Here is an 18056-nt window from a genome sequence, read left to right as displayed (position 1 = left end):
GTTCCAAGGCTGGTAAAAGGTTTAAGGATTATAATGAAAAACGAAAAGCAGCAACCACTTCAATGGACTACTGACTCATTTGCTTATGGTGAAACCCTTCTACTTGTAGAACCAACAACTTCCCTTCTCAGTTCCCTCTAAACTGTCAAACCAGTCTTGATGCAGGAAACAACACAATACAGACAAGTCATCTACATTTATTGAGGTTGGCATTCACACACCATAACACATAAAATACTTGCATCAGATACACAAAGCATAAGCCAATCAGGGGGTGGCAGCAGAGCCTGTGTGTGTTGGTGTATCAAACCTGTTCACCTCATTTGAGTTTCGAAACAGGTTGTCATAAACACACACACAGACTACACATACAACCAGGCAGATTGGAGACATACAGTGAGAAACTGAACAGAACAGAAACAAACAGCAACTCAGTGTGCAACACAAAAAAAACAACACATGGTCATGTACCATACAGATGTTTGGATCAGTAAGCACTAAATTAAATAGAATATTAAATAAAAGTGTGGACTACAGCCCAGACTTAAATAGAGCCTTCTCCAAAGTGTAACATACCTGAATGAAATGGATGCTGCCTATAGAACCCTTCGTATTGCAACCAACCCACTGTCGGTCTGAAAACAAACCCTTGTCCTGAGATGGCTGAGCCATGCTGATGTGTTGGCTCATCCTAATTTACCTCAGACAGTTCTCCTTTGTCCCCAAACAACACTAGAAGATGGGCTTGGGGGTGATTTCAGACCAACCAATGAGCATTGTAGTTTACCTGAGCATTCTAGAACAATCACATTATTACTGAGGAAAATAAATTGAATGTGTTCTGTAAGAGACTTGGCTGAGAACCTTACATATTACCTTATATTATCCATACCAGTTTAAATCAAGTATTTGATTTAAGAATTGTCCTTCTGCAATCACAATAGAGTATCTTTCACTTCAAAATGTTCCAACTGAAATGGTGAAATGGTGAGAAACATTAACACTACCAGGAATCTGTCAATACATAAGCAAACTGCAAAGGGTGGCAGAGTTGTGATCCATGGCTTTCATGGCTATGTATGTTGGTGAACACTAAACTGAATTATGTCAGTTTTTAAACATACAAAACTAATCTATTTCTCTGGCACTATTTTCTTGACAGCTTCTAAAACCTCTGTGTTGTCCACTTTGTTTCCAAACTCTTTCTCTCGGTGCTCCATAAGGATTCCCTGAAAAAACAAAATACATTAAAGCTACAATAGGTAACATTACAACATCAATTCATATTTGAGAAACAGCACCCCCAATTCTTGTCTGAAAGTTTGATTGACAATGGTTTTATAAAATAAGCCAAGGACGAGCTGGATTGCTGAAATTGATAATGTGTGTGGAAAGTTGTGGGCCGCTCCAAGATTAGAAATTGACATTCCACTGGCACTGAGCTGTCTGTGTTGCAAAATAACTCTCAGGGCGTCTCATTAGCGTACAAAGCACTTTTCTTTTCTGAAATGTATCAATTGTACCTTTAAATATACAATAACATTAATTAAATACAGGTTATACAAGCTTATATGATGTCCACCATGCTTTGCCCTGTACCTGGTTTCCTGCTCCAATGACAAACACGCCTCCCAAGATGAAGCCCTCTCCATTCATGTTACCCTGGTAACCAGAGCGCCAAGCCCGCATGAAGTTCTGCCACACTCCAAGACGAATGAAGCCCAGCCCGCCCATCTTCCTCTGGAGGGGGCCATAGAAGTGTTGCTACAAAAACAGACACAAGAAACCATAACACACTTACTCAGGATACAGAGCCATGGTTTGAATACAGGTAGAGTTACAAGGAGAGACTGTCCTTGAGGTAGAAATTCCCTGTGTCTCACCTTCTCGTCAATGTAGATGTCCCCTGCAAAGTGCGGCCTGAAGTCCTGGATCTCTGTGCCAATATTCTCCTTCACCACGGCAACTAGAGGGACCCCAAGCTCCTCCAACTGGGGCTTCAGAGAGGACAGCTCAGAGGCCTCCTACAGAAGACACAAACACCCACACATCAACATTCAGTAACTCATTCATACCTTGGTACATACTCACATGCGATATTATAGGAAGAACATTTGAGGAAAAGGGACATCACCTCTCTGCACAAAAATCATCCCGGTCGCCGTACGGCCATAATCACTGCCCCGTTCTTCGCCCACAAACTACCGGCTTTGATGGTCGTCTCATCTGCAGTCCACAGAGAACAACCATGACCACTGACACAATGTAAGTGTAAGCAAGTTACGTATGGTGTTTCCTTTGGCACCTTTGGATAGAGGGTCTGGGCTACTTCATGAGAATAGGGTTTACTTTTAATAACATGACTGTTGACAGTTTAAGTGTTTGTATCCCGCCCACCCCCTTCTTCACCTCTGTGAATCGCCTTGTGTTGCCTCCTGGTATGATATGTGCTATATAAATAACGTTTCATTTGATTTGACAGGGCCAAACACTAATATAGTTGTTCCATAATGTCAACCAACACATGATGACAGAGAGACCCTATAAGAGGAACAGGACTGAAACAGTGACTCTTGTTCATGGTAACAGCACAGGAAAAAAAGAATGTGGAATGGTAGAACTAAAACACAAAACTCAAGTCTACATTCACCCTTTTACTTTAAGCAATGAACATTAGCATTGTAGGATTAGCATCGAGTACTGCATTAACTTCTGTAGGATTCAAAAACATGCAGCATGAATGTGCATGTACTGCATGTCTGTGTCAGTATTGTTGTTTTTGTCTCCCGCCTGTTTCTCTCATTCAACATTCAGGTGTCCGTCTCTGATTTGTTAAATCATCTTTGTTCCATGTCGCTGCCGCAACTGCTGCCAACTTATGTCAGTGTCCGTCTTCCATTTAAACCAAAACCGGTCTTCTGTTCGGGAGTTGACTTTGTACTCTGTGTTTTGGACTAACTAACACAGAAACAACCCACTTGAACCACACAACACAGAATTTGCTGGTTGACGAACAGAAGATAGGTGAGGTTTAAATGGAAGATGGATGAAAAGCTGATTGGTTGGGAGCAGTGAGCTGGTGACAAAGATTGGAGTTGACAGCCAATCACAGACAGACACCTAAATGTAGCAATGAGAGCGAGGGGAGAGACCGAAGGGAGACAGCACACAAATATTCGGCATGTGGTCGTAACAGTTAAGTTTTCATTGGTTGATGCCAATGAAAGTTCTGGGGTGAAGTTAATTGTTGTGGATTTCCATTGTCTATTGGAATCAGGTTGAAAGTGACGAGTCATGAGGAGTTGGAATGGACACCACTCTCACCATCTGTAGTTGACTTGAGGTCCGCATTCTCTAGGTGTTCCAGCGATGCCTGAGCAACTTTGGGCAGACACAAGTCAGTGTTGGCCAATAAGATCCCAGCTATAGCTGCACCCACCGCCCCTAGACCTAGAGACCACATCCCCATTCCCAACAGCTCCCCCTCCAGCCCGGAGGAATACACTGCAACACACAAGAGAAAAAGAGAAACATAAATGACAAAGTTTCATATCAATTTGAATTATTGTATGGGTTTTAAATAAATCCTCACTAAATGGCATAGTCTGTCACATGAAGGCAACATAATTTTTCATTAACAGATGTTCAAATTTAATTACATCTTTAAGATGGATGGCATGGATACACTGTGGTAGAAAAGGGGTTGTTCCAATTTGACCAAAAAACATTCCTCTAAAGATCTAATCCTGGTGTAATCATGAAATCCAATCCTTGGCCTAGTAAATTCGGTCAATGTGATTGTTATGATATGACTATCTGACAACAGACTCAACAACAGCATACCTTTTTGCTTTGATAAGGGAATGGCAGAAGCACAGCACATTAGTAGGCGAGTAATACAGGTTACACCCACGGGCAGCTGAGTCACATTAACAAGTCAGGGAAGGATTCTATGACTGGAGCAAAGACTATGATATAGGCTATGTCTTGCCTGATATGGGCTTGTTTGAGTCAGGACTGGCTGTGCTGCTGTGGAAGGGAGCAGTCTGTGTTCTCAGAGGAGGGGATCGGGCTGTGGGGGAAGGCTGGCTGTTCAAGGCTATGCCCATGAGCATCAAGGCAGGACAGCACGGGGTTAGCTTCCACCTGGCCAGCAGGGCTGTGGCTGTACACCTGGACAGAGCCCGACCCAGAGACATGGTGGGAGTCTGCCTAACAGTGCTTTCTTTGACTCAGCTTACAACACACCCTGAGAGATTTATCTGGAAAAACAACAAGAAACAAGTGTGTACCATCTCTGAAACATGAACTTTAAAGCATGCCACTGTACATCCAACTTGTGTTTCTAGCTTGCTCTGTGGGGTTTAACAAAACTGTTATAATGGATATAGGCATATCATAGCAAGCCATTTTAACATTTAATCAGTAGCGGCAATAACAATATCAACAATAGTTTTTTGAGAATTCCAAGCCAACAGCATGTCGTTTTGACTAGTTGCAATTCTAATTAAAGATTGATTAAAGAGTGTCCATAAAACTCTTTCTCTGCTTTGTCAAAGTAAACAGCAAACAGGGACCAAGACCACAATAAAAAATTGGAAATGCCATCACTTTTGGATAGGCCTGTTAGTGCCTGTGTGCGCTTGCGTGCAACATTTTTATACGTAAACCACCTCAGTGGTAGCCTGGTCCTAACCAGACTCTCGTACATTGCATTTGTACAGAGTCTGGCCTCGCTCCATTGACAAGCGTTGACTTCCTTGTAGGCGGGTACTCTGTTAAAGTTTAAAACTATTGGATCTGCCCAGAGCCACTCTGATCTGCCATATCCAATCGCTAGCGTTCGCCTTAGCCAATTCCTTCACCACTAGTGATGGGAAGTTCGGATCATTTTACTGATTCGGTTCTTTGGATCTCGTTCAGTAAAATGAACGAATCTTTTTTCGAGTCATTCGTTCATTTCAACGGGGGGGGGGGGGCGTCGACTGCAAACACGTCTCATATTCTCATGTAGGTTAGTGCATGACATGTGAACCAGCAGATACTATTTTGAAAGAAATTCCTGCATTAAAATAATGTATCATGACAGTTTGTATGATTTGGTCATTTATTATCACACTAGCATTTAATTATCACGGCATACAATTACACTGCACTAAACTGTAAGTGTAAATGTAAAGTGAAAATAACAAAACCAGTCAGTATGATGACTTGAGCGAATATCATTCACGTCTTACTAAAACAGCGGCCACGCGAAAGGGAATGAGGAAACTGTTTCCTCTACTAAAAAATACAATGCGGGTCACGAGAAAAAAGGATCCGAAGACTCGTAGAAAGACCGAGTCGGGAAATGAACGAATCGTTCGTTTCCTCTAGCTACCACTACAGAGCCTATGCAGGTCACGTGAAAAATGATCCAAAGACTCGTACCCGAAGACCGATTCAGGAAATGAACGAATCATTTCTGTTTACTTGGACGAGCCTATGCAACAGTCCCGATGCGCGGCCACGAGAAAATGAACGAATCACTCTTTGAGAGGACTCGTTACTCCCGAGTCCTTGTAAGGATTCGTTCAAAATGAACGAATCGTTCACGAACGACACGTCACTATTCACCACTACTGTAACAGAGCTAGCTGCCGTAGCTGGAAAATCAAACTGTTCCCGAACCCCGTGGGGAGGAGGGCCACAACATCATGGCCACCAACAAAACGTGTTTGCTCCGGCTTTAGCTGTTGGATATTCGGCAGCGTTGCCACAACGGACCGAATGTCTTTGCTCGCATCTTTTTCCGCCGCCATTAGGGAACTACAACACAAACTAGCGCACGGCATCAACATCATCGTTCTCACCCACTCCCTCTGTTCGCTGATTCGCCGGTAGAAAATCAACCTGAAAAATCTGACTTACGTACCTCATGGCCAGACCTATGTACAGAAGCAAAAATAAAATTGAGCGGAAGTAGGTAGGAGGGCAGAGCCAGGCTACCTCAGTGGATGCGGTGGTCGAGAGTCACTGGCACCATTATTTTAGGGGACGTGGGATGAAATGTTTGTGAACCCCTGCCCTAAGGTCTAATGTGGGACATTCTTGGTGTTGGGGTTAAACGTGGCATGTTGTATCAATGTGCCAAATTTCAAAACTTTTTACCCATGAGTTCATGAGATAGTCTTATTATTATTCTAGTAACCTAACAAAAACCTGACAGAGGAATCCCAGTGTTTCCCCTACCATTATATTAGGGGGGCGCCCCACCCCGCCCCGCCCCCCCAACGGCACCCCACGCCCCCCTCCTGGAAGGTCAAGTTACTAAAAAAAAAAAAAAAAAAAAAAAAGAATCTTTATTTTATTTTTTTATATATAGCTCCCGATCCCAAAATAAGTAATTTAAGGTTACCTTTCCTATAAAACAGGTCTATAGCGTGCTCTTTTATTATGTCATGCCTTATGTCATTTATCTTATTTACACGGCGGCATGTCATTTCTGTCTCTACATGGTCCTCCCCCCCCCCAAAGCTGTAAACCTAGGGGAAACACTGAATCCTAAATATCCACAAGACGTTTCTTGAAGAACCCTACTCTGTTATTAAAACAGTTATTTAAACACAGGCCCTTAGATTGTCAGCCCCCGAGTTGTAGACAGGAAGACTTGCCTGCAAGATACATGAGAACTTCCATGGAAAGTTATACCAGCTGGGCACAAAGGTTACACCTGCAGAAATCGTGGCTGTATCATTATGTGATCCTAAAGACATGAACTACATGTATGATAGGTGGGAAAAATTACCTTCAACAACATTCCCTTCAGAGATTAATCCAAACACAAAGGGCAACATTGTTTCTAAATAATAGGCCAACCTATCATCTTATTTGGACTCAAACCTAATAACAACATGAGCCCAATGTATTATAGGCCTATTACATGAAGCTTAAACGATATATTGCGAAAAAAGCATTAACTATTGATGTCCCTACCAAAGCTGATATCAAACTAATTTCCCTGAACTGTACATATGATGAGTAGGGGCCTGTGCCCCAGTAGAGCTTTATGTTTAGCAACGTGCCTGAACCATTCTCATTGATTAAAAGTAAAACTAAAAATTAGAGTGGGATTCATTACCGAAGTATGGTCTCTCTACCGTAATGTATATTTTCCCTACCAAAACGCATTGATCTATGCCAAATATTCAAGTTACACTTTAACCTTACAGAAAAACTTTAAAATGTGTTAAAAATATGTAGCATTCTTTTCTTACTGATGTTATTGTTTTATAATTTAATCTCATTTGAACAAAACGAATGTGACAAAATTATATTGATAAAAAATATTAACTTGAATAAAAAATATCATTTAGGATGAAAACCCTTTATTTGTAGTATGCAATTGTGCATGCCACTAAAATAATTGGAATATATACATTAGTTATTTATGATTTCTCAACTTTTCTATTTTTTATGGTAATGAAAAGATATCGGATAGCCTGTCAGAAAATTTACAAATAAATATATTTATATAAATAGATATAAATATAAGTCCCTGTAAAATTACAATAAAATATGTGTTCTGAGTTTATCACACCACAGAATGTTTTTTCCTAACCACCCAGACAAATTTGAATGATAAAAAAAACACCAACTAAAATAAGTTATCAAAAAATCTGGAAAACATTTGCAGTTCTCAGATCTCAAACGCTGGGGGTGTGTCCATGTGAGGTCCTCTCTGCTGAGGTTTCTGAAACCACGCCCACTTGTGGGAAAGCTCCTCCTCTCTCAACTGTCAAATACTGCTTCAACAAAAGGGTTAGACTCCACAACAAAAACACTACAATTCTACAACAAAAATCGATGCTACTAGCAGGATTGGCTTTACACAGCCATATAAGTTTGAGCCTAGTCAGAATCAAATTCAGAGGACACTAACCGGCTACCCTGGAATCAATCTCATCCTTCTCGGACTGCAACGGAACGGTAATGTTTTATCTCACTTTTATGCAAAGTCAGCTAGAGTAGCATATTATCGATATGTAACTACGCTGACTTAGCCAAATAACGTTAGGCTATCAATAAATAAGTTTATTAGTGTTAACAGTTTATGCGCTCTCTAGTTACTAGAGTGTTAGGGGAGGAGCTATGCCCAGTGCCTCCATTGCATCATTGAGGCATGGTTTCAGCCCCGCCCCAAAAATCCTGAACACAAATTTTGAAAAAATAACTTTCCAACTCCACAATTCAGTAGGCCTACTACATGCTACACTACTGTGTTTAAGCAATACATTTATTATATTTTTTTACGTGTTTAGACAAAACTTGAAATTCACTTTACAGGGATTTCAATTGTTGTTATAAATTAATTAATTTAACATCAATAGTAATTTTAGATGATAATGGATGTCAAGAAAAAATAAAAAAATTGTCTCTGTGTATTTTTTTCTAACAGTAACACTGTTTCAAGTGCAACCACTACTAGCTAGGCCACCAAAAAGCTAGCGATTCGCAGGTGCGGGTGGTCTACATACTTGATGAGTGGGTTGATGACTTAACATTGGCTACACATGTTCAGATTGTTTTACAGATATCTGATATTAGCATCTTAACTAGTCAAAATGACATTTTGGCATGTCGAAATGTATTTTCCACTAGAGAAAACTTAGAGACAACATTTTGCCATTGTAGGCCTGCACTGAATTCAAGGAGAATTCAAACAGTAGTAATTCCAAAACAAAACACTGGGTCACTGCATAAAAGGTCAAGCTGATTTTCAGATAAAATGTAGGCCAACTGAATTAATAAAAATATTTATGACAGCTGACCAACAAATACGGACATAAAACAAAAGACTTATTAAAAACACGTATGTCCCTTCATTTAAACAGCATTCTTGATTATTATTGATGGTCTGAAAACCTGGTAGTGAACTTTACAAATCTACTTCAAACTTCAAAACTATAACAAATCGACTCATGATTTAGCCTAACCCTGAACTTGGACAACAACAAAAAAATCGACAACTCATAGCCATCTCTAAAGAAGGTCTCGTGAGGGACATCAACCTGCTACTAACCAGTTATGCTGCATTCGTGTGGGCTGTGACTCATGTTATGGTCAAGCCTGGCTAGTCTCCTTTGTTCTTGAATAACAAAAAGGGTTCATAACAGTGTTAGCTCCACATTACAGAACACAACAGTTTCCTGGCTGAACAACAGCATAGCTGGATCCACTCAATTAAGAACATGTTTTCCAGAACCAAAACACACTGAAAGAAAACAGCTTTGCAGACTGACCACACAAACCGAGATTGGTTTGAGAGACAAGTTAATTGATTCAAAAAAGGTAATACTTACTCCAAGCCCACAAACTTAATTTAGCCTAGAAAGTTATTTGTGGTTAAGCCGATTCAGTACTATATCATCCACCCTGCATACGGTATCTTACTCTGAGACTTACCTTGGTTTAGTGTAGGCTATATGGACTTTAAACAAGTGCAAGTCTGAACAAGGTCCAGACAGTAGGTTAGATTGCCATCAATTTCACAACTGAATTCATTGAAAGCCAAAGACTGCATTTTGAATCTGTTCTATGCATGGATTATTAATTCTATTGCTGCCCATAACAAGACAACAACAGAAATACCAAACTATAAATCCAGGAATCTGTGTGTGTGTCTGTGGCTCGATCTCGCCAACCGGGCACTGCATGAAGTTGAAATGCTATACTTAATGCTCAGGACCCAATGACTTGCAGTGAAACAAGTTATTTTGGACGGACAAATAAATAACATATTTTTACAAAAGGCGCAGCTTTTGATAAAGAGTCACAGCCTGTTAGGGGGTCTCGGAAAAACAGCCATTACTTTTAACATGTTTTATTAGCTCTAACTTAGTTTGGAAATTGCATGATTTCCGTACCATTCTCAAGGTCAGAATAGCAAGTCAATGAAGGAAAAATAACAGGAATTGGTAAGTAGAGCTAATAATGACGATTCTCTTTGTTAACCTTTTAAAAAGCAGGACAGTGGTAACATTAGACTAAGATTAGCACTCGACTAACTTGCTAGCTAGTACTGTAGGCTGAAAGAAAACTCGGGAAAAGTTACCGATATTAACGTTGTCTCTACCATTCCTTGAGACGGCCTTTCGTATTGTTGAGTGAACTAACGAGGTTATTCAGCAAACTGTTAAGCTGAGAATGCACGTCTAGCAAAACCATCACAGTCATAGGAACATACACAACACGATTAGGTTATGTGTGGGATTTAGAGCAATTATAAAATGAGGTTACACATTTTGGCAATTGTGTCTAAGCGAGTGATAAAAAACGAATTCATAAACACTAGCCTACGATATGTTGGCATAGATTGGTACGATATGCTGTACAACATAACGCCGTATCACGAGTTTACAAACGGAGGTGTTTAGAAACATATTAAATCTACGGCACGCAACGAGAACTACGAAGGAAAACGTACTACACCTAATTCTAGTGCAGTAGATCTTATATCTTGCATTGACCAGCAGACCACAAGGTTGTTGTAGTAACTAATTAACTGGTGTCGCAGACTGCCAGAGCTTGCAAATCATTTATGGCTATCCAGTAGCTATGCTATGTGGCAAAGCACCTGTCAACTTCAACTGCACTCACTGCATTGCATTATTATATTGGCAAGTTTACTCGATGCCCGCTTGCCTTTACAGTAGGCGAAGTACATCGAAAGCTACACAGCAGAGCTACAGTAGCTGCCTACGCGGTAATTGTTGATATCTTTCTTCAATTGCAGTCATCTTTTTAACCGGGAATTGAAACCACATCGGACTTGCTATATTTATCTTACCTGTCAATGATATGTGCCAAGTGCATTACATATTTAAACAATATAAAATACTCACAATGTATACAGAGAACCAGACGGACCGTAATCTAATGTGGGTCAGCGCATGCGTACCATCTCATTTTGCAACTACAGCTTTGTAGTCACAGGAAAACTAATCGACCTAGATAAAAAATGTCACTTGTCCCTTTGGCACAAACAAATGACAAGTACGATTCAGTATGTCCAACTGACCATCAGAATTTCTATTTGCCAAAATGTATTTCAAATCTTGACATAAAGACAAATGTTTAATTGCAAATAATTGTAACCTTAGCCTAGGTACTTTATGGACAAAATGTACAAAACAATTTAACCCTGGTGACACTCAGGGGTGACACTATAGGTGATGCAGGCAATACTGCTAACAGTAAATAGAATGTGAATGGTACCAGTAAAGATCCAGCAAATTGTACAGATATGTTTTGTATAAATATGGGGAGAGGTGTACCAAACACAGTGAGATAAACCTAGTACTAAACAATTAAACAGTGCAAAAGCAAACTATGCAGTATAATTACAGATAGGGAATGATAATGTGCAGAATGGAGATGATTGTGTGTTGTATGGGCAGAAATGTGTCAATAGAAAATTAATTTAAATAATTGGTCCTTGAATTTGAGTTGCTCAACTTGAATAATTGAATTTTAAAAACTGAATTTGAAATACATAATTGGAATTTGTATGCTCGATTTGAACAATTGCATTGAATAATCTGAAAAGCACAGGCCTAATTTGAAACAGAATTTATTAGTTTGGAACTGAATTCCAATAAACTTGAAATTATATGTGGTATTATGAAATTGTGTCATTATGATAGGGAGTCAGGTGGCTGAGCGGTTAGGGACACGGGCTAGTAATCTGAAGGTTGCCAGTTCGATTCCCGGCAGTGCCAAATTACGTTGTGTCCTTGGGCAAGGCACTTCACCCTACTTGCCTCGGGGTGGAATGTCCCTGTACTTACTGTAAGTCGCTCTGGATAAGAGCGTCTGCTAAATGACTAAATGTAAATTGAATTAATTTGATGTGAAACTGTATTTCATCCTCACTGACATAAAAACTTCAATTCTTCAAGTTGAGCAATTCAAATTCAAATATGATTCAAATTCACTTTCTAGTGACACAAATTTCTGTCCATACTTGAAGCCCTTTAAACTCCTACCAGTCAAATAATATTAGAGACTATAGCTATGTGAATGCAATGTGACTGAGCATACCTCAGGCAGCACTAGGGAGGGGCTAGCAGGTGCTTCAGCACCCCCAAGAAAGACCAAAGCACCCTGATAGCATAGCACCCCCTAAAATATTGCTCATTTAGTAATAGTATTAATTGCGCAGCTCCCCCTCTCAATGATCGAGCACCCCCTCAGCACCTGCATAAAAAATTCTCTGGCGCCGCCCCTGTCAGGCAGTGCCATGAAACAAGACATTGACCTGTCAGAACTGAACTGAGGGTCTGGAGCAGCAAGCTCAATGGGCTGCACACTAGGGCTTTGTCACCAATGAGGGCCACGCTTCACTGCCTTCATGTCAGCCTGAATTTAACCTCTGTCTTCTCCACAGTTTCCTTCTTCATCTCTTCTTACTTCCTTCCATCAGCCTCAACTCTGTAAAGTTCCTCTTTCCACTCCTTCTAAAATCTGTCCCTGTTTTAATACATCATAGATTGTTGTTGATACTGTCAGGGGCGTAGGTTTGTTATCAAATGTGGGTGGGACAGCTTCTTTTAAACACAGAGGATGCAGCCGTTAAATATGAGTTTCTTAATAAAAAGTGAGGGGGGAAAATTAGCTCTTTTCAAAAAGTGGGTGGGACATGTCCACACATGTTTAATGAAACGTATGCCCCTGGATACTGTATATTGTAATCCTATCCAATAATGCCTGACTTCAATTCTTGCATTAGGGTCTTGTCTGCTTTCCCACAGGTGAACCAGACAACACTGCTCCCTGGAGGAAGCTTGTGGTTATTGCAGTTGTTAAGTTTGTAGCGCCATGGAAGTTCTAATTAATTGCTATAAACAATCATTATACAATAATAATGATAATAATAATAATAAGATGTTGACAGAATGAAAACAGCACAATTTATAATTTACCAATTGGAAAGAGTTATGGTTCCCATTAAATTAAAGAAATTAATCTGCCATAAATACAGATAACAAGGCAAATCATAAAATTACATTTGACAAGTTCCTGTCAACTACATTTTAGATGACCGATCGGTTTTGCGTAAACTAGAGATAACCACAGGTCAGACTAGACATAACTGGTATAAGAGCAGTAAAACTAAACAAACTGTCCTAATGTTGTGTGCTGTCTCAGCTACAGTCAATACCACTTTGTTTCAACAAGTGGAATATTGTCCTTCTGGACTCAGGAGCACTGTGGACCTCATCTATGTTGACCTGTTGATGAGGATTACGCATATGTCCTAACTGACTCACTGACTTTCCTCGGAGAAGATGATAGGGAAGTAAACAATGTTAGACCTACGCTATGCCAGTGCAAGATGATGTATTCATGAATCTAGAGCAGAGTTCAGTCACTCCAAAGCAATACAATCTCCGATTGCAAACACCTTTCGTAAATGCCATCATCTATCTGTGCAAGTCTTTATTCATCACACAGAATAAGTTAAGTACACATAATATCAGGGTCATGGAGAGTGAAATGTTTGCTGCAATGTCAATCAGCACTTCCATTAATGGCAAATATGGCATGAGAGAAGTCAATGGGAGAGCTTTTTTACCCTACTTATTTTAAGAGAATCTTAACAAAGAAGGCAGAATGTGTTGGTTTATGATCACTTTTACAGCCATAAGCATCATTGATGTGGTTTTGTACAACCATTGATTAATAATTACAATGTCTATTTTGTGTAGCAAGGTTGTTTTCTCTTAGCCTGGTCCAAACCAGACCCTCGTACATTTCATTTGTACAGAGGGTCTGGGATTGCTCCATTGACAAGCGTTAATTTCCTTGAAGGCGGGTACTCTGTTGAAGTTTAAAACTATTGGATCTGCTCAGAGCTACTCTGATCTGTCATAACCAATCGCCAGCGTTCGCCTTAGCCAACTCCTTCACCACTACTGTAACGGAGCTAGCTGCCGTAGCTGGAAAATCAAATTTTTCTCGAACCCCGTGGGGAGGAGGGCCACAACATTATGGCCACCAACAAAACTCAGCAAGGATTGTTCTTGCTCCGGCTTTAACTTATGGATATTCGGCAGCATTGCCACAACAGACCGAATAGCTTCGCTCGCATCTTTCTCCGCCGCCATTACTGAACTACAACTCAAACTAATGCACGACATCAACGTCATCGTTCTCAGCCACTCCCTCTGTTCGCTGATTGGACCTACAAAAAATGTGTTTCTGAAAACCAACTAATATACTGAAATCCGGGACCTAGTACAGAAGCAAAATCAAAATTGAGCGGAAGTACGTAGGAGGGCAGAGCCAGGCTAGTTTTCTCTCAGGATGGAGCGAAAATAGGCCACAAAATATTCACAGCCATAATGAGAGATAAATGTGCTGAATTGGGAATGGGTTTTGATTGTATGTGTGTGAAGGCATGGATGCATTGTGCTTGTTCACAGTACCAGTATTTGTATCCTCTGCTTTTTCCTAATCGTCAGTAACATCATTAATTATTTGGCATGCAATGTTGATCAAAAAAGTATTAAAAGTTTAAGTTGACATAATAAACGAAATAATAATAAGAACTGTACATTTTTGCACAATTGCTACCCAAAAGATTACACTTCTGGTGCATATTTGCTTCTGTCTGCAGCTTATGTTACAATTTATCAAGAGGTAGTATGTTTTCAGACAGATGTACACACACCCACACATGAATACAAGAACACACACAGCCACTTTGACTACTACCATGTGAAAAGGAGAATGTGTTAGCCTCCTTGGAACCAATAGCCAATCAGGATCAGATATTGGTACCCCACCTACTGTTTAGTGAGTTCTGGATCAGCCATTTGGCAAAGCTATACACTCCTCCTAGTTCAAGATAGCCAATCAGAGGGCTTTATGTAGGGAACCGGGAAGCAGAGCCATAGAAAAAGAGAGTTGCGACACGCTTTGATCTCGCCGACACGTGATCACGTGGTTCATGTAGCTCGCTGTAGTTCCAAAAAACCCACTGCTGTCAACCGGTTTGAATGGTTTTCAATGAAGCTGGCCAACGGAAGTCGCTTTCTCAGGCAAATGATGAATGAAACAGGCTCGGTTAAAGAAATCCGATATTCTGGCTATCTTCAGCAGACTCGTATCTACAAAAGGCAGTCCTCCCTGACGTGTTTGGTGTAGAATGGAGTGAAATACAACATTGTGAACACTCACTGCCAGTGAAACACAGGAAAAAAGCTAGAGCTTTTTTGTCACGTGGTTCCGGTAGCTCCCTGTAGTTAAACAAAACCCCCACTGCTGTCAACCTGTTTGAATGGTTTTCGGCGGGACAGACAGCAGCACCATCTCGATCCACGGACATTTTCGGTATATTAACACATAATGTCAATTGGTTACTGGTGTGTTGTATCATGTATGTCTGATACTTTATTAACATGTATGTATTACATGAACTTATACATAACGCAATATTGTGAAGCAGAGCTAGAAATGGCTATGCTAGCTACCATACTGTACAAACTGTACTGTACCATACCAAACAGTAGCCTGATGAGGACTATATTGTTCCACTAACGTTTAACCTTAGACGGTTGAAGTAAATGGGTCTTGTTAAACGTTTTTTTATTCATCAGCCCACTTACAATTTAGCCTACCACATTAACAACACTTATATTTGTAGTACTTGATGCAAGTTGAATCTAACCATTATCACCAGCAACTGCTCAATTTAAGACAAGAAAGGAGTTTGGTAAATAGAACAGAATAAACAAGGCAACCAACTGCATTCAATAAAACATTTTATTGTACAATATGTCCTGTGTTCTTCCACTCCTTTTGTTTGTAGTGATCTTCTGGCTATGATACATGTACAGCTAGCTAGAGTAAAAGTGTTGCTTAAGTAGACCTACAGTCTAGCTCCAACTGCATTTAGAATCTAACAAGCTTACGATAAACTTTAACTAAAGCTGGCTATATAAAATACTACTAATAACAATTGATATGTGGTGGTCGAAATATGAAAAAATGCAGGATTTTCGTGAATTTACCAGCTAACTTGCTTCGGACCACTTAATTTGCAATTCGTTGTTGCTAGCTCTACTAACTAGGCTAATAAGAGCTATATATAGAAGACTTACTTTTTATGCCAACGAACACCAATAATTAGAACTAATTTGACAGACTATAAGCCAACTGACTTCTGGTTATGATACACGTGCTCTCTAGGTAGCTTCAGTAAAAGTGTTGCTTATGTTACTAGCTAGACCTACAGTCAGCTAGACCTGGTCTAGCTCTAACTGCGTTTCGAATCAAACAAGCGATAATCTTACGATAAACTTTATCTAAAGCTAGCTATATGAAATACTACTAATAACAATTGATATGTGGTGGTAAAAATATGAAAAAATGAAGGATTTTCATCAATTTACCAGCTAACTTGCTTCGGAAACACTGAAAATTAATGGGGTTGAACGGTGGAAAATGCAATGTTTGGAACTACAGGTCGCATGTGACACGCTTTACTTCCGCATTCCCCGATAACAATGGGAGTCTATGGAAGTGTCGCAACTCTCTTTTTCTATGGCTCTGCCGGGAAGGTGTCCAATAGGGGTTATGCGGAGCACCCAGCGTTCGAACCGGAAAACAGATGTAATCGTTTCCGCTTCTCATTTCCGTACACATCTGCAGCGCTTGGTGATGCAAAGAACTTATATTGACAGAGAAGTTCAATAATTTTATAAATTATATTACTCTCTACATTAGGCTAAGTGTGACAGGTAAGAATAAAGTGATGAGTTTATATAACGTTATAATAGCCTAACGTTAGACCGTTTCCCAGGAGGTACGCTAGCTCTACAGTACACATTACAACGTTAGCCTACAGTATACACAAATAAGTTATCAATGAAATATATGAATTCAGCAAATTAATTTAAGAAGCTCATTTTAATTTACTGTCATATCCATATAAATCATTATTCTGGTTTCTATGGCTAGGACCTGCAGTTCCTAGAAGGAATTAAGTTCACTAGCCTACTACTAGACAAAAAAAACGTTAAAGTTAGCAGGTGCGTAAGATTACGCTACCGACAAAATTTACCTGTCAGGGTCTTTGGGAAAGCGATGAAAGGCATAAATACTGTCACATTGGTAGTTGTTGCAGTTGATTGCCGAACACTGCGTTCTTTGAGTCCACTTGGACTTCGTTGTCATATTGTGTCTCTTTCTGTGTAACTGTTATAACTAGCTAGTATGTAACTTTGTTACTATTAGTCCAGGCAAAGTAGCGTTTTACAACAGACTAATTGTAAAACATTTTTTTGCAGCTTAGATCATTTCTATGAGGTGTCCAGAACAACATACTAAAAGTCCTAAGAAATCCTAGTTGAGGAAATATGTTAAATTCTCATCAATCCGAGATGTGTGCCAATAAGGCCAGGCAACATTACACCCCAATGGGGCTATTTTTTTCCTTTACTCCTATCAAAATGAAACTTTACACAATGAAACTACCCATGACAAGTACAACATTTTGTATTACAAGTTTCTTTAAAAATGAATGCTAATATGCAAATGAGCTATACACTAATCGAATATGCCCAAAATACACCCAAATAGGCTTAATTTTTTCCTTTACTCCTACTACAATAAAACATAACATAGTAAAAGTATAAATGAAAAGTAACTTTTTATTACAAGTTTCTTTTGAAAGTAATTTGAATATGCACATGAGCTCCACACTTATTGAATATGCTCTAATTTGAATAGGCAGAAACACCATTCATATGACAAATACATCGGCCCAATCTTCATCCAATCATCCTTCTGCCAATGACCTGATGGTCATTATTGGCATAAATCTCCCATCCAAAACATGCCACCCCCAGTCTTTTGGTCCATACGTTCACTTCCCCCTTTCCACTCCATCATTTGGCAAAAGACCCAAAGACTATGGAACCTTTCAGCTGTTGACGTTGGAGGGATAGTTACATTTATGCATTTAGCAGACGCTTTTATCCAAAGCGACTTCCAAGAGAGAGCTTTACAAA

At 39.8% G+C, this 18056-nt stretch overlaps 1 protein-coding gene across 2 annotated transcripts; it reads right to left on the bottom strand.

Annotated features, from left to right (window-relative positions):
* Positions 1-181: 181 nt before the first annotated feature.
* On the bottom strand, positions 182-11012 carry selenou1a (selenoprotein U 1a). 2 transcript variants are annotated; one of them, XM_062463343.1, is made up of 7 exons: positions 10884-10997; positions 3992-4262; positions 3325-3504; positions 2135-2226; positions 1884-2024; positions 1600-1764; positions 182-1229 (listed from the first exon to the last, which is right to left on the bottom strand). In XM_062463343.1, the coding sequence occupies exons 2-7, from the start codon at positions 4197-4199 to the stop codon at positions 1134-1136; spliced, it is 882 nt and encodes a 293-aa protein (XP_062319327.1). In that variant the 5' UTR covers positions 4200-4262; positions 10884-10997; the 3' UTR covers positions 182-1133. The 2 variants fall into 2 exon arrangements, with proteins under 2 accessions (XP_062319327.1, XP_062319328.1); XM_062463344.1 differs by lacking the exon at positions 3992-4262 and having other exon boundaries at positions 10884-11012.
* Positions 11013-18056: the final 7044 nt, after the last annotated feature.

This window comes from Osmerus eperlanus, chromosome 6 (genome assembly GCF_963692335.1).
Source record: "Osmerus eperlanus chromosome 6, fOsmEpe2.1, whole genome shotgun sequence".
Lineage (NCBI taxonomy): Eukaryota > Metazoa > Chordata > Actinopteri > Osmeriformes > Osmeridae > Osmerus > Osmerus eperlanus.
Note: the sequence above shows the minus strand (reverse complement) of the source record. Positions and strands in the feature narration are given on the sequence as shown.